Source organism: Drosophila ficusphila, unplaced genomic scaffold (genome assembly GCF_018152265.1).
Source record: "Drosophila ficusphila isolate 14025-0441.05 unplaced genomic scaffold, ASM1815226v1 contig_198, whole genome shotgun sequence".
In the NCBI taxonomy this organism is placed as follows: Eukaryota; Metazoa; Arthropoda; class Insecta; order Diptera; family Drosophilidae; genus Drosophila; species Drosophila ficusphila.
Window position 1 is genome coordinate 11,250,519 of NW_025064092.1, and position 24,681 is coordinate 11,275,199.

At 43.7% G+C, this 24,681-nt stretch overlaps 3 protein-coding genes across 4 annotated transcripts; 2 read left to right on the forward strand and 1 right to left on the reverse strand.

Annotated features, from left to right (window-relative positions):
* Positions 1-7: 7 nt before the first annotated feature.
* Positions 8-5,300, forward strand: LOC108092898 (modifier of mdg4). 2 transcript variants are annotated; one of them, XM_017192746.2, is made up of 5 exons: positions 8-636; positions 884-1,517; positions 1,612-1,848; positions 1,918-2,070; positions 4,915-5,300. In XM_017192746.2, exons 1-5 carry the CDS (start codon positions 367-369, stop codon positions 5,262-5,264), a joined length of 1,644 nt encoding a protein of 547 aa, XP_017048235.1. In that variant the 5' UTR covers positions 8-366; the 3' UTR covers positions 5,265-5,300. The 2 variants fall into 2 exon arrangements, with proteins under 2 accessions (XP_017048235.1, XP_017048236.1); XM_017192747.1 differs by lacking the exon at positions 4,915-5,300 and adding an exon at positions 2,958-4,809 and having other exon boundaries at positions 9-636.
* LOC108092897 (broad-complex core protein isoforms 1/2/3/4/5) lies at positions 5,179-24,671 on the forward strand. The gene is given in 8 exon segments (XM_017192745.2): positions 5,179-5,270; positions 21,044-21,427; positions 21,764-21,857; positions 21,860-22,232; positions 22,396-23,461; positions 23,595-23,719; positions 23,845-23,951; positions 24,027-24,671. Coding segments are annotated over 7 exon segments (2,112 nt in total). The 5' UTR covers positions 5,179-5,270; positions 21,044-21,136; the 3' UTR covers positions 24,083-24,671.
* LOC108092900 (serine hydroxymethyltransferase) lies at positions 5,621-7,274 on the reverse strand. The gene is given in 3 exon segments (XM_017192748.2): positions 5,621-6,909; positions 6,975-7,140; positions 7,143-7,274. Coding segments are annotated over 3 exon segments (1,401 nt in total). The 5' UTR covers positions 7,171-7,274; the 3' UTR covers positions 5,621-5,702.
* Positions 24,672-24,681: the final 10 nt, after the last annotated feature.

Here is a 24,681-nt window from a genome sequence, read left to right on the forward strand (position 1 = left end):
GCAGAGCTGCACCGAAATTGGCAAAAAACAAAATGGAGGCGTATAATATTTTTGTTTGGCATAGAACATAAAATTCGTATCCGTGTGTGCAAGAAGAACCGTAAACAAACGGCGTGCAGCGGAGAAACAAAAAGTGCGGTCGGTTTTTGGCAAGCGATCGGTATCCGCTGAAGGGGCCTACAAAGCTCTGCGTTTAAGGGAACGCCAAAACCCGGAGGAGTTCCATATTCGCCACTTTTTTGGTGGGCGCTTCCACTGCGGGCAGCTTCCCCCGGGAAACCGCTAATTGGATTGGATTAGATTGGACTGGAAAGCGAACGAGGGAGAGAGAGGGCGGGCACAGGGGGGCTCGAACAGGACGCCGCGATGGCCACCACCCAGCAGTACTCGCTGCGGTGGAACAACTACCTGCGCCACCTCACCTATTCCTTGGACAACCACCGGCTGAACGACGACTTCGTGGACGTGAGTCTCTGTGTAGATGGGCGCAGGATCAAGGCCCACAAGGTGGTGCTCTCTTCCTGCTCGTCATACTTCAAAGAGATCTTCAAGGAGAACCCCCACCCGCATCCAGTCATTATCTTTAAGTTCATCAAGTTTGAGGATCTCAACTCTATCATCGAGTTCATGTACCAGGTGGGTAGCCAGATACCCGTGGAAACGAAGCCGCACAAGTGGGGCTTTTGTTTGCCTTAAAAACGAACAAGTTAAATAAGGCTGTGGAATCTAGCCTTCCAATTAGTACTCTAAAAACTAAAAACAGAAAAAAACCGCATCTAAAGAGTTATTTTATGTTCTTCTTTTTGTGTGTATTTGTTTTAAAATTGTGCGACATGTTATATATACTCCAGAGACCATATAATGATTTTGATTTGTTTTCCAGGGCGAAGTAAATGTGCAGCAGGAGGCGTTGCAGTCTTTCCTGCAGACCGCTGAGCTTCTGGCCGTCCAGGGACTCACCGCCGAGGAGAAGGAGAAGCCACAGCTCCCGGTGGCGCCACTTATTAGCGAGCACAAGCTGATCAAGACCATACCAAGCACTATTCGCGCGGTCAACGAGCAGCAGCAGCAACAGCAGCAGGTTGCCAATGTGCCCCAGGCGCAGTCGGCCACGCAAACCATCGAAATACCCACGGCCACGTTGCTGCAGGCAACCACCGCCAGCCAGGTGCAATCGCAGGTGGTTGCAGCTGCCGCAGCAGCCGCGCAGCAGCTGCAGGTCCAGCAGCAACAGCAGCAGCAGCACCACCACCATCACGGACAAACCACCCAGATCCAGCACATTCAAGTGCAATCTGCACCGCCCCCGCAGCAACAGCAGCAGCAGCAATCGCAACAGCAACAGCAGCAGACGACGCCCGTGCAAACGCAACACCTGACCATCACCAACGCGGTGGCCCTGCCGACGGCAAGTTCGGTCAAGAAGCGCAAGATCACCTTCTCCGACGACGACGACAACATCTACACCACCGAAACCGTCGACTACGCCGTCAAGGATGAGCAGACCATTGTGAAAAGTAAGTCTCCCTACTTAATTGAAGGAGGAATGCATACACAGCAGGTTTTTATTTATATTACATATATTAATAAAAAATCGATTTCCTTACTTAGCTGCCGAGATGACATTCCTGCGCGGCGCCGTCAAGATGGACATACCCGACTACATCGTGGGCGAAGTGGACGATCGCCTTTCGGACGGAGCCACGCCCCAGACGTCGCAGGATGCCACCACCGCAGCGGCCCAGAATGTGGCCCAGTATTCCTCCGAGTACGAGATACTTACCGAGTCGGAAATGGAGGAGAAGTACCAGGCGGATGCGGACAACGCCGAAATTGCCATTGAAATGAGTGGGTATCCAATGTTTAGTTGCGGCCAAATTAATTGGACTAATTATTACATTTTTGAAACTATTCTAGCCGGATTGCTGGGCGCCGGCAGCGGGACGACGGGAGCGAACTCCAGCCAAGTAATGGAGGATGCGGGCGGTGGCGGTACGACGACTGGTTCCTCGACCACGCTGTCAGTGACTCCAGTAAATAAATCGGATAGCAAGGCCAGCGGGACAAATGGTAAGTTCCGAATGTACAATATAGGCAGTGCGAATAGTGCAATTGATACTTTCGAGTGCTCTTCAGTTCAATTTCGTGGTTAAACTAGTTATTATAAGTAATACAAATGCAAAAGCTGCAAGTCTTTGGTTTATGTGCGTAATATTTTTGATCCTGCAATGATTTGTAGCACAGTAGAATACCGATTATCCGGATCAATTAAGTTATATTATGAAGATATCTTCATTTTGTCTTTAAGAGACAACACTACTCTTTTTCGCTTGGACATTTTAAATTTCCAACACAAAACGTAAACATAAAATGAAAGACAACCTTTCAGTTAAACGCTTTAATTGAAAATGAATGAGTCCGGATAATCGGATGTTCGGATAATCGGATGTTCGGATAATCGGATGTTCGGATAATCGGATGTTCGGATAATCGGGATTCTACTGTACTTTAAATGTAAACTGATTACTTTTTGGTACTACTTTAAAGATAAAAGCTGCAGAAGATCAGGCACAATCCTTGCTTTAAATAAATATTCTAATAAAACTAATCGTAAAAGGGCATTTGTAGCCACTGAATGAATTAAATAAAAAACACAAAAACCAGTTGAACTTGTTGGTAAATGAAGAGCTATCGTTGATGTTATATTATGTGTTTACTTTCTTTTTATCCACATTTCGTTTATGAGGAAGGTTTATATTTTGATGTGTACTCTAGAAGTTACCTTTTATTCTTTATTTGAAATGATCTCTTTATTTACCCATTCGTTGTTGTGTTGTGGTTGTCGAATATGTCTCCAAAATGGTGCTCTGCCAAGAAATAAAAGGGAAATAGGGAGCTGCGCAATCGATCGATAGAGACTGTTATATTGATTGAACCTATTTTCTGTATATTTTTAGATTCGCCCAATAATAAGTGGACAGAATGTCAGTTTTGCAAAATGGTTATAACCACGGTCAATCTTTGGAGACATATTCGCACCCAACACACCCCACAGCCGCCGCGCAAGTGCGACCTGTGCAATAAGAATTTCAAGAACAAGTACAGCCTGCGCGAGCACATACGCATCTCCCACGAGCAGAAAGTAGCCATTAAGACGGAGAACTGATGCGTGGTCATCAGCGTCAACCGGCTCCTGGCCGGCGTCGAAATTGGCTCAGGGTCGGAGCGATAAGTGGAAGGAAGGAATAGTTAATGACGTCCAGCTTAGCGAGAAGCCAGCCAGCCAACCAACCTATTCTACCCTATCCTATCAAGGTCCCCGAACACTAGCCAAAATTGTCAACTCAAATGCAAAGCAAAACAATTACGGCGCGTTACTCTCACCGTCGAATAGCCCTCGGTGTTTAGCCCTCGTGTAGTTCCACTTACGATTACGACTCCTTAGCAGACACAGTCTTTCGGTCCGGTCCATCGGTCGCAGAGTAGAGCTGGTAATCCCCTCGCCGACCAAGCCGTGCCATGTATCCACCACTGTGTGTACTATCTACATGCACCACTTGTATTTTAGTCCAACACCTGCTTTAGATACTTATTTTCCGTAAAGACAGAGTACAAGCCATTAGCAATCGTTGATACACACATTTATGTATATATATGCACAAACACCCGACACAACACATCGATCTTAATAGAAGGAGTAAACCTATATCACGGGAAGAGCTCACAAGGAATTAAGTTGGTTATAGAACACCTAAGTTAAATGTAAATCAAAATTGATCGCGTTAATTTACTCCTAAAGAGCCCGCATAGTTGCGGGACCTAAAATGTATTCCCCTCTCGAAACATTTACATTTTAGTATATCTTGTATATAGAACTGGGTGACTTAACAACCTCGTAGGTGTTCCCCCGAAGAGATTCTTTGCCCGATTTCATTTCCGATCAAGCTCTGTTCTTTGCTTAGAGAAAGAGAAACCCAAAATCCAAACCCATTTGTGTACAAATTTAAATAGTATAAAACCGCAACAACCCAGCGTGCTTTTTGGCCATCTGTGTTCAGCATCAGAGCGTTGGCAGTTGAATGTAAATTAGCTAAATTAGTTATAGTTTAGTTTAAGCCTTGCAGTTCGATCGGACGTAGTTTAGTTTTGGTATGTAACCTAGTTGATTAGTCCACACGAGCCAAGTGAAAACGGAAGTCATAGCGTGTACAATAGTATTAGACTAAAGTATTTTCCAAAAACAAAGGAACAAACCCTTTAGACATCCTCTAAGACAAACTCAAAACTCATACACGGATACACACTAAAGATAATATAGTTAAATCAAACAACTTATACGTATTACTTATCGATCCACATACTGATCTATGTACGAGTATGCATATATAGTTAATGTTATAAATCTAAATGCCCGATGTGCGGATTGCATCCGTTTTTCCTCCTCGGCCGTAATCGTCCTTGAAAACCCACCACCACCCCCAAACACTTTCCCCAGCCATTGCTTAGGATCCTGAGGAAAAGAAAAACTAACGAAACAGAAAAGAAAACAACGTTTGTTTACGGCTGATGTGAAGTTTCTGGTCAACCCGGTCAGGTGGGCATTAACTAGTCCAGATGCACCAGCCTAGACTCGAACGATTACGAGTATTGCAGAAGATTTCGATACCGATTCCGATTTCGATAGATTGATTAACTCAACCAACGAACGAATCAAATTAAATCATCGGATAACGGGAAACAGAAGGGGACAGGTTCAAGCAGAAGAGCAAAAAGAAAAGAGAGGGAGAATAAAAGAATACGTGTAAACCATTTAAACTCCAGCCTTGTTCTTCTTCTTCTTCTCAATGGGTCTTACATATTGGGGAAGGGATCACCGAATGCTCGCACTTCGATTAACAAGCAACGTACTTTCAGTGGCCATGAAACAGGAGCCGGGATCCGAAGCTGCTCGTGGACCAGGAGCTCCTGAGGCTCGACGCACCGCCTCCGCCGCAGCAGCCGGAAGCGATGAGGAGAACGGGCAGGACATCGGGATCGCTCCACTGAGCTGCAGCTTCTGCTGCAGACACCTCAAGTCGGTGAACGCGCTGCGGCGGCACATCGCCTCCAGGCACTCGGAGATCCAGGGCAGGGAGCACGAGTGCTTCATCTGCATGAAGAGCTTCAAGACCAAGTGGTCCCTGTCCACCCACAACTCCCGCTTCCACCGCGAGATGGGCTGCTCCAGCAAGGGCTTCACCAAGATCCAATACACCGACCACTAACTCGAGGTACGCCACAAATACATAAATTAAGCGAGATGATTGTTGTTGTTATAAATTTAAATTGCAAGCGATTGCTTTTCCGATTCGGAAATCCTTGGGGGACATTCACAGAGTTATCTCTAGTTATCTTTAAAATAGTAAGCGATTAGGAGCACCTATTAAGACCTAATCACTGTTGTTTATTTGTGCCCATAGGTGTGCTGTTTTAGGTAGCAAGAAGTTTTAAGCAGCTCTCATTTGGTGGTTAAATATATTTTTCAAAGTCTGACTTTATCCTGTGAAGATTTTGTAGTTGATGGACATCCTTGGGACATCCTTAGGACATCCACCTCGCCCGGACAAAGACGCAGAAGTAGTTAAAGACTTAGTTACTAGCATTTTATTGGTACTTTCGAGGGTGCACGTAAAAAGGGCAGTTAAAAAGTGTGGAGCGGGTTCCTAGAGGGTCTCCAAGCCGGGCAGCGGGAACTTCCTGCTGAACTGGGCCACGGACTGGCGGAGCTCCTCCACCTGGGCCTTGATCTCCGCGTTCTCGGCCAGCGTCTTGTGGTAGTCGGCCAGCTTGGGACTGGCGGCCAGCTTGGCGGCCTGGGCGCCCGCCTTGAGTGCGGCGTCGATGAAGGCCACCACCTGCTCGATGTCCTTCGCGACCAGGCCGCGAGTGGTCAGGGCGGGCGTGCCCAGCCGGATGCCCGAGGGGTTCAGGGCCGACTTGTCCCCGGGCACGGTGTTCTTGTTGCAGGCGATGCCCACCTCCTCCAGGACGTACTCCGCCTTGGCGCCGGTGAGGCCCGCCTTGCGGACATCCACCAGCACCAGGTGGACGTCGGTGCCGCCGGTGGCCACCTGGTAGCCGCGCGAGATGAGGCCGTCGCAGAGGACCTTGGCGTTGGCGAGCACCTGCGTCTGGTAGGCCTTGAACTGCTCGGTCTTGGCCTGCCGGAAGGCAGTGGCGATCCCGGCCACGGCGTTGTTGTGGGGCCCGCCTTGGAGCGAGGGGAACACCGCCTGGTTGATGCGCTCCTCCAGGTCGTAGAGCACCTTCTCGCCGCTGGCCTTGGTGCTGCGCACGCCCTTGCGGAAGAAGATCACCCCGGCGCGCGGCCCCCGGAGCGTCTTGTGCGTGGTGGTGGTCACGATGTCGGCGTACTCGAACGGCGAGGGAATCAGTCCCGCGGCCACGATGCCCGCCACGTGGGCCATGTCCGCCATCAGGTAGGCGCCCACGTCGTCGCAGATCTGGCGGAACCGGGCGTAGTCCAGCAGCCTGGAGTAGCACGAGATGCCGGCAATGATGATCTGCGGCCGGAACGTCTTGGCCGCCTCCGCCAGCTTGTCGTAGTCGATGATGCCCGTCGCCGGGTTCACCTTGTAGGGCATGCTCTCGAAGAAGATCGACGTGGCCGATATCTTCTTGGTGGGCGTGAAGAAGCCGTGCGTCAGGTGTCCGCCGTCGGGCAGGTCCAGTCCCATGATCCTGTCGTGGGGTCGGCACACGCCGGTGTAGACGGCCAGGTTGGCCGGGGATCCGGAGTACGGCTGCACGTTGACGCCCCACTTGTCCTCGTCCAGGTTGAAGAGCTCGCGACCGCGTTTCTGGGCCAACAGCTCCACGCAGTCGACGAACTCGTTGCCGCCGTAGTATCTGCCAGTGGGAAAATGAACCGGGGGTTACTTTGTGTTCCAACCAGAACTCCTATTGCGACTCACCGCTTGCCGGGATAACCCTCGGAGTACTTGTTGGTGAGGCAGGAGCTCAGGCTCTCCAGGACGGCCACCGAGGTGAAGTTCTCGCTGGCGATCATCTCGAGGCCCTCGCGCTGGCGCTCCTTCTCCTTCTTGATCAGGTCGGCCAGCTCCGGGTCGCCCTCCTCCAGGGGGTCTGCAGCATTTTCTGGTCGGCCATGGTCTGTTGGGATTCCGATGAAGTGGAATATATGTAGTGGGTACTGTTTGTGGGTACTTCAATGCAACGCGATGCGTTCACTGTCGCGATCTTCAGGTTTGTGCGGGCTGGGGAAAACGATCCCCGGCTGGAAACCTTCTCGGACATTTCATTCGAAACAACAAAAATATTTATGTTCCCGCGAGAAAAATGGTAAATAAACAGGTTCACTGGGTTCAAATAGCATCGGAAAAGTTTCGCTGATAAGGCGGCGGCGGAAGGCGAAGCTATCGCCTGGCGGAGATTAACCCTGGATGCACCATAGCAACCGCTCGACAGGCTCTCCATCCTCGATTAGATTGGCTATTAATATGCGACCACATGCGAATGGCACCATCACCATCACCATCGCACTTCTCGGAGGGAGTACCCCCCACGGCGGGTCTATCGGTGGGGGTCAGGAGGTCAGGTTACCGTTAGCAAGGGAGATAAGACCCCCCGTGGCGAATGACGTACTTCGCAGAGATCGGAACATATCGTACAGCTCAGATCTTTGAATCCATATTGAATGTACCACTCTCAATTAGTAGGTATATACATATATACCTCCCCATTCAATTCAGATCAGATCTTATGTGTAGGTAGTGCAAATATCAAAATACAGAATTGAGGGTCCCAATAGGCAGAAATTCGAGTAGGCCCAAACCAAACTAGTTTAAGGTTGAGATAGCGAGAAGAACTCTTACTAAGTCGCATTTTGCGAGGGCAGCTCAAAAATACCCTAATGTACTTTGAATTAAGTTTGCTAATAAAGAAACCATGTTTACGAGTGTTTCGTTTGAACAAATCTTCATAAATTATAGAAAATATCTGATTTTATTAGCAGTAGTCTGTTAATAAATTGTTCGCTCCGAACAACAACTTTTAAGCTATAAATTTGCAAGGATGGGAAGACCCTTTCACACAGAAGCTAACCCTAATTGTTCAGATAGGTAATGTCTACTCGACGAAGTCCCTCCTATAGTGATAATGCTTGAAGAAAGGGTAGCAATTTAAACGAAAAAGAAAACACATGGCTCGAAAGCGAAGAGCACATGGCAGCACCCGGTAAACAAACCGAGTCTGCAAAAAGAAAAGGACAAACACTGGATCAACTCGGATTCCGATTACTTTTTTCGATAACACGACTTAGTCGCCCAATTAGGAGCAAATTTAATTTAATAATACGGTTTTTCTGTTTGGCTAGCTCACCTTTGAAGTGCTCTGCTTGCTTTCCGAATATCTTCTGATCGCGGAGAATAATGCCGATTGCCGATTTTGGTCGCCGACGCGAGTTAAAGCTCCCCTCAGCTTTTTCGAGGCGGAGTTAACTGGGTTGTTAACTTTGGTGTACAGGGTCCGACCAATGCAAAATCGAAGGTTTTGTGCCAGTCTAGAGTGCGTCAGCGGCATTTTCGGGTCTAAGAATGTGTGTTTATCAAACCAATGCTGTACAAATTATAGATTTGTGCACTCACTCGGCTACGTTTGACATGAAACTGCTGCAAAGGCAAAATAAAACGCCGTTCGATGCCGAGATCAAAACGCCTTCACTGATAGGCGAATTCGATAACCCCTGACCCGAAACACTGTGATAAGGCCCCCCAAAAGGTATCGGTATCTCTTGTCTAGCGTCCACGGATTGTTCCACAAAAAATAATGACACTCGTAACGACGTAAACAAAATTTACCAAAAGAGCTTTCGAGGCAATCTGGCAACCCCAAAAAACCGTTTTGGCTTGAATTGTATTGTTCAAAATGAAAGTTAAAATTTTGTTTAATCTCTTTAACAATAATTCTGTATTAAATTTTTTTTATATATTTTAGCTCGCGGTTTTTATTCATCTTATTTATCTTTAAAGAGTAAGACACAATTGTAAAATATTCGTCAAAGTTAACGACCTTAGGTGCGGAAGATATAGTATGTTGCTGCAACATGTTGCTGGCTGCTCTCTCACTCGATTCGCCCGAAGTGAGAATGGACTGTGCAACTCTTCCCAGTCTGAAGTTTGAGAACACATTGAAAAAAACCAAGCGTCCTAAAATGCTGCATTTCCATTAAAGTAATATGTATATGGTGCAATATTTAAAAAACGTTTGACAATTCCCAACTGATTCAAGTGCGCACTTTTATTTGTTAGAATTTGTATTTCTAAAAAAGGTCAATTAAAAAACTTTGATTTTTCAGACGCATTAGATATACTTCTTAACAATCATACTAATTTTTTTCATCTGTCTAAAAAGAAATTAAGACTTTCCTGCATCGGGAATGAATTCTTTGCTTACCAAGGAAGCGAAAAAGAACACGTTGTGGAAGGTGTTCTCTTCCCACTGAGAGAGCGCAACAAACAAAAGTGTTTGCAACATTGTTGATAACAAAAGTCTATTTAAGCCTGAGCAAGAAGCTTTTTCACTAGCAAATTCGTCAGCTTTGAGGTGTGTTCGTTCAGCTAGCATTCGCATCGCGCTGAAAATTTGGAAAATATTAACAAAAACATTACATTTAAATTAACAATAGTCTTTCATTAAAACTTAATTTTTGCAGGCTATTTTGTGATAAATAACCTTTTTGACAATTTCGTGTTTGGTGATAAACAATTCTTTTAGTTTAAGTGCTTAGCATTAGAAAGCGCGCGATTTGAATTTTTTTACTGTGACGCAAAATGAATGGAAATGGCGAATCAGAAATTGTATGAATGAAGGAATTTTTCGCCGAGATCTGCACCGTGTGTTTAATTCCAATAACAAAACAAAAAACCAAACAAAAAATCCGCAAGACGTCATAAAAAGGTGAGAAAAAAATTATTTGTTTCACATGCTGAATAGCCTCGCAAAAATGCGTCATTTTAGTTTTAGTTTTAAATCAAAAAGTGTGTGATGTTATTGTGTTATCTTTTTTAATCGCCTCTCTATCTATTTTATTAAAAAACTTTGTGTGTTTCCATCTTTATGTGTTCTTTAAGTTTTTGTTAAAAAAGATATGAGAACCAAAAATTATGATAATAATTCCTTCTTTTTGGTTGAAATGTTCCGGTTTTGTTGACGTTACGACGTAAATATTGTAAAGCAGTTATTTTTTTTATTTATTTAATGTTTACTGTTGTCAATACACAAAAAAAAAAACAGGAAAAAAACCATCAATATAATTCATAGACCAGTGAATTTGAATTTTTTTTATCTAAGGTGGATAATTAAGTTTTTGTGCGGCCTGTGTAAAAACTCAACAAAATTTGACCAAGGCTGTATAGCTTAACTCGTTAGGTTGTTATTTTCGCTTTTTTTCGCCTTTTTATTGACTTTTTGTATTGTTTTTTTTGCTTTTTTGTTGAGAGAGGCATTTCCGCCTTCACGACAAAAGCAATTTGCATATTACTCTTAGTTCTCTTTTTTGTATTGCAATTAATTTTTACAACATTAATTATACAAACAAAAAATTAAATTGCAAATAGCGTTCGAGCGTTTTTATCTGGCCTTTTGTTTTTGTCCGCTGTTTTACCAGATTTTTTGTTTTCACAGCGGCATTCGCCTGCGCAAAAAACGGCACAAAAAGCGTGGAAGGGAAGGGGGAAGAGAGAAGGGGAGAGAGCCGCGTGCGGTTGTGCTGGGGCGGGCACATTTTTCGAGAGGGGGCTTCTTTGCATAAAGGAAGACCGCTTCCTTCCTTTTTCCCGTTACTCCTGCCAGAAGTGAGGCACCTCAAAAAATTGCTCAAGAGAAAATATTATCCTCGACTCAAACAATCCCATATCCAAAGCGTTTATAGAATTCGTCCACTTTGAAATCAACAAGTCTTCCCAAAATTCGACTTTAAATCCTGCCCTGGATTCTGTATTTGTGTTTGCGTGAGTACGCTCTTCTTTGCTCTCTTGCTCCCCACCGACCTCCACTGACCTGCCCACCTCCCCTGCGCCCCCGCCCACCAACATTTCAATTACATGTGAGCGCGTGTTCGAAATTTCAAGTTCATTGTCGAAAAACAAAACAAACCGATAGCAAACAAAAATAATGGCAAATGCATCGTTAGTGTCACGCCCCCTTCTATTTCCTAAAGGTTTTGTTAATATCATCTATCCAAAAGTTTGACTTACTTTTTTTAAAAATACATACATATGTATATACAGTGGTGCTCATAGACTTAAGCCACAAGACTTCAACCAAGAATTTAAACGAAAATTAAGAAAAGTTTTTATTTCACAGCTCCAATTATTTGTGTCACATTAGTTCTATATATCAGTGTTCTAATCGAAGAATAACCAAGTTATAAAAATATATATTTAACGAAAAACTTAAAAAATATGAGACCATCTCCAAAATGTCCTGCTCACATACTTAAGCCACCTGGAAGAAAATGGTTGAAAAAGTTAAAATTTGCCCAATATTCCTTATAATTTTAATAAATTTACTTTAATATTGAGTGGGGTGACCTTTCTGCTTAAGAACAGCGGAGCAACGCTTTGGCATTGAACCCACAAGACGTGCGCACTGTTGAGGGGTGATTTTCTTCCACTCTTTCTGCAAAACTCGCCACAAATCGTTTTTATTTGCTGGTTTTTTTTGGCCAACGACTTGTTTAAGAATTCCCCACAAGTTCTCTATAGGATTCAAGTCGGGACTCTGCGGTGGCCATTGCAAAACTTTGATTTTCACTTGGCTAAACCACGACTTGACTATCTTGCTGGTGTGCTTCGGGTCGTTGTCCTGTTGAAATATCCAGGCAAGTGGCAAATTATCGGCATATTCTCCAGATAAATTGTTAATAAGGATGTCCCTGTACATTTCGCCGTTCATAATGCCTTCTATCTTCACTAGGGGACCTACGCCCGATGCGGTGAAACAGCCCCAGACCATAATCGAAGCGCCCCCGTGTTTAACGGTCTTCTTCGTGTATTTGGGGTCCAATTGTTTGTTGGGAGGACGTCGTACATATGGTTTACCATCACTCCCAAAGACATTAAACTTGGATTCGTCGCTCCAAACAATCATGTTCCAAAAATTGGGACCTTTTTGAAAATGCTCTCTGGCGAATTGAAGGCGCGCTTTAACATTTTTTTTGGACAGCAATGGTTTTTTTTGGGCAATGCGTCCATATAACCCGAATTCATTTAACCGTCTTCTTATGGTCTGAGCTGACACATTCACGCCATAATCTGCCACCATTTGACCTCTGATTTGCGTCGATGTCAAGAACGGATCGGCTTTACTGATTTTGGCAATCCGTCTATCGTCGTTTAAAGTGGTTTTTCTGGGCTTTTCACGTGGAATATTTTCCCAGGTTCCATGTTTCTTATAAAATGCAATGGCATTTCTGACTTTGCCACGCGAAAAATGTAAAGTCTTACATATTTGTAGAATACTTGTGTTTTTTTCGTAATATTCCCATATTAGCTTTCTTTCGGCCGGATTTGTATTTTTATTTTTAGCCATAGCGATCAAATTGTTTTGGGAAACGTATTTAGTATTCAATATTTCAGTTTAGAAAATAAATAGCACAACTTTCCCGGAAAAATCACAAGTTTGACGATTAAAGTTTAAGGTGGCTTAAGTATATGAGCAGATCGGAATGCTCCTTTTGGCAATTTAGTCAATTTTTTGGGAACCCCCGAATTCCTACTTGTCATTTTTTACTGTGATCAGCTGCTTAAATAACAATGTTGCAAAATGCAAAAAATTTCACGCCAAAATAAATATCTTCAAAAAAGTTATTAAGAAAACAGTCTATGGTAGTTGCAGTGGCTTAAGTCTATGAGCACCACTGTACATAGGCACATATAAATAAACAGCATCCAAAATGTCAACTGCTCTTGTTGAAAAAAAACGGTTTAAATTGCTCTCCTTGGGCAAATTCACATCCAGCTATTGTTTATACATATCTACATATGTATGTATGTACAAACATATGTAATTCTGATTACTTTCCCCTGCGTGCTCCCTAGTAAATTCGCAATTACTAAACTGATTTTTTTTCTAAGGCATTTAACTCTACATATTTGTTAAGATTTCAAACGGGGTTTTTATTTGTATGTGTGTATATTTGCCATTGTTTCTGAAGGGCTAAGTTTTGTTTTGCTGCCATTTTTTCCATTGCGATTTTTTCGCTACGTTCTCTGATATCAGCTTATATTTATAATTAAAAACAAACAAACAGAAGACTGCTTTGCAGACGGCAAATTCGAAAAATGAAAAGAGAAACAAACACGTCCAGAAATATATATTTATTTTTGTATTTTTTGTGTGTGTTCGGGTGGCAAGACAATCAAAATAAAAATCTTTAAGACGTAGCGAAAAAAGGATAATATAAACAAACAAAAAAAAACTGGAATTTTGATAGCAAGGTGAAACTTATAAATAAAAGCTAAAAACGATTTTGTCATTCGTATTCATAATCAATTCAGCAATTTTTTCGATGTTTATAACAGTTTGGAAGGAAAATAAAGGGATTTCTGTCTGTATCAGTAGCTTATATGTATATATGTATGTTACTAATAAAATGTCTTTGCAAGGAGTGTTTTAAAAATGTTCTTTTGTATTATATAAAAATATATTATTTTTTTGTCAAGCGTTTTCTTACGTAACATTTCCCCCTCCGACCAAAAAGAATTTACGAAATTTTCCATTATATTGGCATTCCATCTAACAAAACAAAACGAACTATGTACTTATCATGCCCCAAAAAGGTAAAACGGTAAAAGCCGAAAAGAGGATACAAAAACCGATGCGGACAAATGGGAAATACAAGCAAAAACCCAAAAGTATATCCAGAGAAAGGCAAGAAAAATATTGAAACAAAGGGAACATTGCTGGGCGAAATAAAGTCAAGCATTTAATTTATTTGCCTGCAAAAAAACCCCCAAACTTCTCCACTAAAAAAGAAAAGGAAAAAACCCGCTCGTTTTACTGTTGCTCGGTGTAAGCCTGTCCGCTTTTCTCTGTTTTCCCCCATTTTCCTCCTTATTTTTTTTGCGCACTTGGTAAAGGCAGAAAAAACTAAAAGTTAAAAAAGGTGGCCAAAGAAAACTGTAACGAAATGAACGAACGAACTTTTTCCGCTTTCGGCAGGTAAGAAGGTAGAAAAAACAGAATAGAAGTATGTACATGTACAGTAAAAACCCTATATTCATACACACACCAAACCAGAAGTAACGAGGAACTCTTATTTAATTATTACAACCCGCTAATAATGTGCGTATTGAAAAACAGACTCAAAAATATTATTATTATAATAATGCAAAGGGTATCCAAGAAAATTGGAAACACTCTTTGCTTTTCTCATTTTATGTTTTTGCTCCATTTACATATCATCGAAGATTTTTTCTTCTCTTCCCTGTATTTATATTCAATACCCCCAATTACGTTGCAGTGGGGCTTGGAACTATGAAAAGTCTGCTGTAATCTTTTTTAGTTGATTAAAATATTTCTCATTTCAAATAAATTTCGAAGAGTGACTTTTACAGTTAGTTTAAATATACGAATTTATTAATGCAAAAATCTGAAATGTCGTAAACCAAAACTGTTTAGCAGCAGCTTTTGGTTATCTTTTTGTAGTGCAAGTTTGCATGTTTCACTTTTTGTCCAACTAGGTAAACCGTGCCCTTACCGATTTTTCCTACCTACTTGTATTTTGGTCGTTGGCATTTTGCACACTCTTCCACAAAAAAAACAGGAATAGTCGCAAAGTTTACATAAGATAAAAAATGAGAAGGAACGAGCAGGCCGAATTAATACCGAACACCAAAATAAATAAATGGTTCAATGGGGGAGGGGGAGGGGGAACGCCATGTACCGATGTACCGATGTTGGTACCAAGAAGCAAAGGCAGTAAACAAGACAGTAATATGAGTTGGAACTCGCGACGGAGGCTAACTTATTTACAGATACAGTACATGGGCACCGGCTAAAAGATACAGATACCAAATACAAAAAACGTCGACAGTTTTCTTGATGAATGTTCTTTTTTCCTTCGGCAAGTGAGTTTTTCCTCCAGTATCTTACATCTTCTATTTGTACATGCAGCTTCTCCTCCGTTTTTATGAACCGCCAACAAAGGCAAAAAAATGAAATAGAATAAAAAGAGCTTAGGTGCAGAAATGGTAGCTGCTAGCTCTACACACTAAGAAAAGGTTTTCAATTTGACAACAGCTATATTTATAAGGCGGAATGTGGATACATACATATAAATGTATGACTTGATTAACTGAATGTAATTTGACAGTTACTTCTACACACATTTACCTAAAGCTATTTTTACAGTAGAAACAATTTCAACTGCAAATGTCTTATTTCAGTGCAGCAACTAGCAAGAAACTTCCTTTAAGAGTTCTCTCCTTTCCCCTTTTCCCTTCCAAGATTGTGCAAAACAGCTTTTCCTTTTTCCTGCTTGCAATTTGTGCTGCCCGCTCGCCTTCCTTTCGGTTTTGTTTTATTCGCCTTTTGCTTTTTTGCTTTTTTGTTTGTTTTCAATGCTGTTTTAGCCAGCCAGCTTTTTGTGTGGATTTTCTAGCAAGAGAACCGAGCAGAGAAGCAGCATCAAAGTATTATCAGCTAACAAGGTGGGAAGGCCAAGAAAAAGGGAATTTCCTCGGCAGACTCTTCCACACTTCCACTTCCACCTCCACTCCCATTTCCCACTCCGAGTTGGCCCATCTCTCTTGGCCACATGCTCCAGACCATTGATCATCGGTTCGCGCTCTCGGCTCCTTTGGCCTTTTCCCTGGAAAAGGTTTCCAGATCTACGCACCTTTTTATAGCTCTTTGGCTAGACCTCGGATTGATTTAGGGCCCATCTGCCTGATGGATTTATCGGGCTAAGACATTTATGAGGTGCACCGCTTGTGAGATCTAATGCCACATACTATATGTATTGTCCGGGGTTGTATCTATATCTTTTTGTAATATCGTATTTTGATCAGCGCTAGTTTATCGCATTCCCCTACAAGGGCTTTAAGCTAAGAATATTTTAAATACGTATTGAAGTTTATATTTTTCTCTATACTAATTATTTTGGCGAACTAATACATTAGTCGTTTCCGTCTGTTGTTCCTTAGAAATCTGATGTGTATTTCGGCGTTTGTTTGAAGACAAAACTTACAGCAACTGCGAAATATGAACGCAATTTTATTCCACAAACAATTGTTGGTTTCCCATTACCAACTTTGTTTAACTATGGGTCTAATGTTTAATATAAACACTCTACGCTTGTTGTTGATAGTTATTTAAAACTTTCGTTGAAGCATATTACTCCTTTTTCAATACCTTTTTTGAAAAAATAGAAAATAATAAAAAAGAACTTGGAAAAAACTATGGGAGATCAGGGTTCAAGTGTGTTTGTTTGAATTGCCACAGCAAAAATTAATAGAAATCTGGAAGCACAATTATGTATATATGTTTCTGTTAATACATAAGCAGTCCCGAAAAAGATACATCTACCAATTTGCCAAGAAAGCAAGAATCAAAAGAACGCATTGGGTTTTCCTTTGAATTGCTTCTGAATACAAATTCTTTGCACATTTTTTATTAATTCATTTTTTGTTGATGTTTGGTTTTTTGAGCTTTTTCTTCTAACTTGAAGCGGGAGCAGATAGCTGCTTATTCGTTTTACTTGGTCTCCTTTCGGTCTCGTTTATTTGGATTCTACACACCCTGTAAAGTAAACAGGTGCAAGGGTATGCTCGACACTGAAGACTCGCCTTGATTTGGAGGTTTTGTCTTTTCTTACGCATCATTTGTGCATATGGACGACTTTTCATTTCTGGATGGTTGCAGAGGCACCAACTTTTTCTATATTCCTCAAATATTTTTCGTTTACTTGCCATTTTTTAAGTAATGGGACGTATGTATAACCAAAAGAAAATTAATTGCAGCACTCTACGTATTTTTCGTCAAGTTCCATTCGCAAACAGGTTTAACCCTCCTCCGAACCTCCGAGCTTCCCTTGCCAGAGCATAAATTTATATACATTTTTTGCTTTACGTTAAAAAAACTGATTAAAATGTGAAAAACAAGGAGCCAGAACTCGACGCAAAAAATCAGGAGCAGCGGCGTCAACAATGTTAAAAAATTATACGAAGCAGAAAAGTGACCTCAGCAAAAACAAGGAGGAAGTGAGCTGCGGCAAGCCGAAGTCCGCATACCCTGCAGTTCGATCTGAAGCCTTCAAACTTGAAACCTCACTTCAGCAAGGAATATTCGTGATTTCGTAGTTTGCAATTCGAAAGCATAACTCGAAATTGATTCTTTACATACGTAGAGTCCTGCTCGTCTCGACTTTTTACTTCTTGAAGTATGTATAAATCGAACTGATTTGCAGTTACTTCTGAGTGGAAGAGTAGCATACTCGCATTATGCAAGGGTAGAAAATGGCGGAGAATAAGCTAAAAAATAACGAAAGAAAGAAAATTGTTGTCGGTGGGAACGGGATGTATGTATAATGTATAGAACGTTTTCATAAATAGCCACCTTTATGTACGGATTGCAATGCTATGTACTCGATGCCCTGCACCTGTCGGTGCCTTAATGCAATTGATAATGCGGTTACGGTTGCCTTTTATTTTTTCAGCCCAGTGAAGTAAAACCAATTTCGTTTGTGCCGTCGTTTGAGTTAATTTCGATAGCGGCTTATGTCCAAGGGATTATCCATTTTGGTCGCTGGCTCTACTTACCGCAGGGGCAATCGGTGAAGGGACATTACATATATCCGGGCTTCTGCTGCTCCATAGCAAATCAATATACCCTTATTTACTTTATTTTAAATCGCAATATCAGCGTTTCCGAATAGTTAGTCGATTGCATTGGCCTTTCGATCTTGTCTGTGATTTTCAGAGCCGAATTGAAAATGTATTTTGTTGTAAACGTATAATATCCTTTGTGATCGGTTTCGGCTGCCAAAAATATGCGCTAATTCAAAAGTGTTTGCATTGCTCAGCTATGCAAATGAAACGATTAAGTTCTCCATTAACAATGATAGCATTTACCACATCCATCCATAAATCATACACCGTCCGGAAAATAGCAGGAAAATGCTAAACGAACTACATACACACACATACACACGTATGTATTTCTCCGTGTATCTTAGAGTTGTGTCCCTGCCAAGCATTTTCACAAAGGAAATGGGGAAAATCTATAGCCATGAGTGAGTGTGTAAAAAAATTAATATTAAAAAGAGACAGCAAGGTAAAGCGGAAAAGCATTACCAACACACACACACACACACACACACACACATGGATGTCAGGTCCACACATAAATTCCACACTCTCCTTTTTTTACATTCTGCTTTTTTTATGGAAAACTGTGTACCTTTCATTTAAGTTGACATGAAAATCGATATTAAAAAAAGGATAAAATACAAAAAAGAGCAAGGAACGCCGAAAACATAAAAAACGTAAAGTAAAAAATTACAGCTTAAAAAGTAGCAGAGAAACATGGGGCGAAATAAGAAAGAAAAGTAAATGGGGAGAGACAGAAACTGAAAATAATAATAAAGACCAGGGGCGGGGGTAAAAACTGCAAAAAGAAGAAAAAAAAAAACAAATAAAACGAGAAACGGTCGTTATGTTTTTTTTTTTCATTTTTTGTACCCTGCTTTTCTTTATTTTCCCTTCGTTCTGCCAGCTTTTTGTGTTTTTATTTATTTTTTTTCTTCTCTCTAACGTCGCAGTCGTTGTAATGTCTTTTTTTATTTTTATTTTTCCGCTCGCAACCTTTTTGCGTCCCCCTCCTTACCCCCCTCCCTCCATCCCTCTGCCTTGACTTGAAAGCAGTGGAGAAAAAACGAAATCCAAGAAGAAGAAAAATGTGATAAAAACTGAAAAATATATTTTCCATGAGAAAACCCAAAAGAAAAGGGGGTCTTGTGTGTTTGAACTGCTTGGCGGGAAAAATATACTACAATCAAACATGTATTTTTCATGCCAACCCCCTTCCCACTCCCCACTCACCAGTCACCACCCCCCCGCCCCCCACTCAGCACTCAGCACTCAGCACTCCAACCGCCCACCCATGCACTCCCCATTTTTGCGTGTCTGTGTGCTGTAGCGTTTTTTATTTTAAGGAACTTAAATTTGTAGGGCTTCGAGCGTGTGGGTGTTTATGTGTGTGTGTGTGCTTGTGTGAGTGTGACTGTGACTGTGTGCTGGTGTGAGGGGATGAAGGAGATTGGGATCAAAAACCCTTTTTTTAACTCTTGTCTATGTGCTCGTATCTGGGAGGGCGAGCTGGGAACTAAAACAGAAACCGAACTCAAATTCCAGTCCTTGAGTGCCGGACATTGCGTTTTTCTTCACTACTTTTTAAGGAACATCCTTGCATTGGGTGGGGATAATAAAAAAGGATCTAATAAGTCCAACCGAAAAATTCTGGTGGTGCCAACATGGCCAAAAAAACTTTACTTCAATCTTATAAGATTTTTTACTTTAAGTAAAACTCAAGCGGATGTATATAAGAAATACGAGTAAAATATGTAAAAACAAATAATCATTACACATATGTACATACATATGTATGTATAATTAACTATACATACGAAAATGTACTTATAATCAGTGGCGGATCCAGAGACGATTCTTGGAGGGGGAAATTGAACTTATTCTTCGATTTGGGGTTCAAACTTATTATTGCGAGAGAAATACAGTACAAATTATAAAACAAAAATTATCCATCCCAATTTTTAGGTAAACAAAGCGGTAATATTTGAAAAGTCAACCATAGCAAACAAGTAAAATTTTCAGGTTCTGTGGTTCCAAGGGGGGAAATTTCCCTAATTTCCCCCCCCGTGGATCCGCCACTGTTATAATCATACTAATATGATTTGATAATTTGAAAATTTCGACAAGTCTTTGTAAATCGACAATCGACAGAGAGTTGATAGTTGCTCTTTTTGTTCTCCTGCTCTTGGCGTTCAAGTAAATTTTCACAGAAGCTGGGCGGTGGGGGAAATGTTGTTTTTATTAAGCGTCAACTTATATTGTACAAGTAAATATGCATGTACACCAAGTGCAATATTTACCGATGCATGTATACATATGTATTAAAGCAAGCCACACATAAATGCGAATATATATAGAAGTATATAGGGGGACAAACAAAAAAGTTGTACCTTTTGCACAATATTTGCGTAGTATAAAAGTCTGCAAATAAAAGAAAGCAACAAATTATGAAAATGTTTTATGTGTATTACAAAAAATAATAAAATCGACACGGGGAATAACGTTTTTATGGTGCTGCGTTCTGGCAGAAAAACTAGCGAACGTCCATCCAATTTTTTACCCAACCCCGAAGTCATCGGCGCCTCTTTGATGCAGGGAATAGCTACATGGCCATAAAGCTGGCAGGACTCTGGTTTTTCCGATCCAGAGACGTTTAAATAGAGCTGGAATTTCGATTATTTGCCTGAAAAAGTTGCCATGAATTTAATTCGAAATCAGCGTAAAAAGGTCAACAAGAGGTTGTTCGCATACAATCAAGTCCTTAAAAAACCTTTTGTTAATCAGAAACGAGATAAGTGTTCTCAACGGTGCTAAAATTATCCCACCCAACTCAAGAAACATTCGGAACTGCAACATATAACTATATATGATGACGATTTTTTGAATATAGAGTATATAGATAAAAACTGGGCTTTTTCAGATAATGTTTCTTTCGGATAATGTCCCAAAACCAGCACTTAAAGTACCATTACTTTTCTTAATGATTTTAGATTTTGGATTGGAATAGCTCTCGATGCTTGTGACATTTTATATAGATTTTTCGATCTTTCCTTTGGCAACTATATTTAATTTCAATTGGGTGTCTTCTGACTGAAATTATAATACCCTCTGCATAAGAGAGCCACTGACCAGCCGTAGTTGCTCCTTTCTAGATCTAGACCAACGGGAAGCAGCGAACGAGGAGGCGCCACCAGGACAGCGAAGGCGAAGGCGAAGACGGAGGCGGAGGAGCAGGCGGGGCCACCATGCTGCCGCAGCAGTACTGCCTGCGGTGGAAGTACCACCACAGCAACCTGCAGACCATGTTCTCGCAGCTCCTGGACCGCGGCTGCTTCTGCGACGTGACCCTGGCCTGCGAGGGCCAGCTCATCCGCGCCCACCGCGTGGTCCTCTGCGCCTGCAGCACCTTCTTCGACGCGGTGCTCTCCAACTACGCCAGCGAGCGCGACCCGATCATCATCATGAAGGACGTCACCTTCGCGGAGGTCAAGTGCCTCATCGAGTTCATGTACAAGGGCGAGATCAACGTGGAGCACGTAAGTGGGAGCTCGGGGGATGTCAATCAGTAACCCTAATCAGTTATTAGTGTTCAGTATTCAGTATTGAGTAATCAGTAATCCGTAATCAGTGATCAGTAATCAGTAATTAGTGATCAGTGATCAGTAATCAGTAATCAGTAATCAGTGATCAGTAATCAGTGATCAGTAATCAGTAATCAGTGATCAGTAATCAGTGATCAGTAATCAGTGATCAGTAATTAGTGACCAGTGACCAGTAATCAATGACTCATTGAAAAGAAAGGGGGGGGGGAACACTCTTCCGTTTCCAACTAACATAATAGGGAGATCCTGTAACCTTCTCCGCCTTCGCAGGCCAGCCTTCCCTCGCTGCTGAAGACCGCGGACGACCTCAAGATCAAGGGCCTGGCCGAGGTGACCTGGCGCGACGACGAGGAGGCGCCGCCCCCCAAATGGCCTCCTCCGAGTTCCGCTCGCCGCCGCGCAGTTTGGCCGAGAGCTACGCCCAGGACCTCATCCTCCAGCACCAGCAGCATCACCAGCAGCAGCAGCAGCAGCAGCAGCAGCAGCAGCAATCGCCGGCGGGTCCGCCGCTCCACCTGCACGGCTCCGCGATCCTGGACAGGGATGCCCGGGGAGGATCCCCCAGCGGAGTGGAGGGGGTGCTGGGGCGCCTTCCTGGGAGGACGCCGTTGCCAGGAGCCTCCGGGAGCTGCGCGGGAACTGGAGCCCTCGAGGGCGCCGCCCCCGTGGAGCACTTCCTGGGCCCCAAACGCAAGCGGGGTCGCCCGCCCCTCGACGACGCCTACGACGTGTTCAATGTGTAGGTTCCCAACCAGAAACCAGTAGCTTCCTTGTCCTTTTAACTGGGGGTGGGCACATCAGTGCCATGACACCACTTCCTCCCATTTGAGTCCCTAGTGGTTAGGACTTGCTTGTCACCAGTTTCTGAAGCCGAACTCTCGTTTATCCCGCTTCTCTATCAGGCGCAAGCTCGCCCAGTACGCTGCCCACCTGGAGCCCGCCCAGCGCGGCTTCATGGAGACGGGGCGCCACTTCCCGGAGGAGGCGCCGCTGCCCTCGCCCGCCGCCTGCCCCCCCAAACAGCGCCAGCGCCTCCGCCACCTGCAGCAGCAGCAGCACCAGCAGCAGCAGCAACTGCTCCACCAGCCGGAGTTCGGGGACCAGGACTCGGTGTCTGGCCAGGAGTGGTCCACCCCGCACCCAGAGCCAGCTGGCAGTCCCGCTCCAGCCGGCAAGGCGTCCAGCAAACAGGAGCCGGAAGTGGGCGACGAGTCCCAGCCGAAGCTGATCTCCACCAGCGGCAGCGGCGCCTCCAAGAAGCTGGAGAAGAACGGCGATCGGCGCGAGCGGCACGGCAAGTTGCGCCACTCCAGCCACTCCGGCCATTCCAGGCTGTACGAGAAGTCCGCGGAGGAGGAGGCGGAGCTGGGGAGCCCCAAGGAGGAGCAGCAGCCGCCGGCGGAGGAGGAGGAGGGCGAGCAGCTGGCGGAGAGCGGAGCGGAGTCGCCCCGCCCCACCATCCTCATCCCGGACAGCTTCGCCTGCAAGTTCGAGGGGGGCGTGGCTGCCGAGGGAAGGGGCGCGTCCACATCTGCATCTGCATCCGCATCCTCATCCGCATCCGCATCCGCATCCGCATCCGCATCTGGTTCTGGGTCGTCGTACTTGATTAACGAGCACGGCATCCTGATGGCCCACGAGTTTGCTCCGAGTGCCGTGGCAAGTGCCGCTGCCACCGCTGCCGTCGCCGTTGCAGCCGCTGCCGCCGCGGTGGCGAGTGCCTCAGCAGTCTCATCCGGAAGCGGAAATGGAAGCGGAAACGGAGGCGGAAGCGGTAACGGAAGCGGAAGCCAGGAGGCAGCAGGCAGCTCCGCCGACTATCCCGACATCAAGCTGGAGGACTACGATGCCGCCGAGCTGCGGCTGACGAACGAGGAGCTCTCCCAGTGGCAGGACGTGATCAAGATGGACGACTACCTGGCCAAGGGGCGGCGTCCGCAGTTCTGGGAGGAACCCTTCACCAAGCGGGTAAGTGGTTACACTACTGCCACTTATAGATCTCCTATATATATATTATATTATATTATATATTATATTAAATATTATATTATATTATTATATTATATATTATATTACATTTGTATATTGTATTCCTTCGCAGGTGTTGGACGCCATCAAGAACAAGAGACTCGAGATGAAGAAGGCCGCCCGAGTCCTGGGCGTCTCCTACGGAACTCTTTACGGACGCTACCGCGAGGTGTACGGCTGCCTGAAGCATCCCTACAGGTGGGTCTCCAGAACCCCCCTTCCATATCCATACCAATAATATCGTATTATTGCAATATCGTAATATCGTATTCTCGTTATCTCGTAATCACGTAACCCCGTAATGCCGTAATTCCGTAATCCAGTGGCACTGCGTTTCGGAACTCCGGATCCGCCTCAGCGAGCCAGTTGGGAGTGCAGCCGCGCTTCGACCTGGGATTCCGCAACGGAGGAGTCCTCTCGGCCCAGCTGGGTAAGTCGGGTGCATCCTGGGCGCGGGGAAGAAAACTCACCGGGGGATTAAGTCCAACCCAATCCCTTTTTGCAGAGCTGGGCAAGCTGAAGAAGGATCTGAGCGAGCTCTGGACGCGTCCGCAGATCTGAGCACCGCTCAGGACCGCCTGCGCCACCACCACCAAGAAACAACTGAATATTCCGAAACGACGCCCCAGGTTGATCTAGGATCGCAAGGATAAAAGACAGCGAGCGGAACCGAGGAGGGGCTTGTTTTCGATCCCGAAGATTGATTACGATCCCGAGACCGAACCTTTCCTGAATTCCTGAATTAATGAACTTATAAATTTCTGAAATCCAGAATTCGAGGACTCCTGAATTCCTGATTTAGTTCCCACATTACTGGTTGTGCCGCCTTTGGGCCGCAGCCCCAACTGATCTTTACGTAGAACTTAAGGGTCCTATTGCATAATATACATATAAATACATGTCTATACATATAATTTTAAAGCGCATTAGTTAATTGAAATATTTATTATAAATACACACAGATTTGTCTTGGTAGCGAAATTCAAAGCATAAACAATACTTTAAACCTAGATAATAGTAAAAAACAAAAGTGAATTGAATTTTTTGATAAGATACCGAAAACGATCCCAAACAATATGTATTACACATAAAAGATATGTTCAAAACGACGTAAAATAACACCTATTAAACATATGCTTAAACCGGAAAATTGATAGAGT

Bases quoted from the DNA above. Each gene is read 5' to 3' on its own strand.
- LOC108092898 (XM_017192746.2), top strand. From the start codon at position 367: ATGGCCACCACCCAGCAGTACTCGCTGCGGTGGAACAACTACCTGCGC. The intron at 1,849-1,917 runs GTGGGTATCCAA...AAACTATTCTAG, and splicing joins CGAAATTGCCATTGAAATGA to CCGGATTGCTGGGCGCCGGC. The intron at 2,071-4,914 runs GTAAGTTCCGAA...ACGTACTTTCAG, and splicing joins CAAGGCCAGCGGGACAAATG to TGGCCATGAAACAGGAGCCG.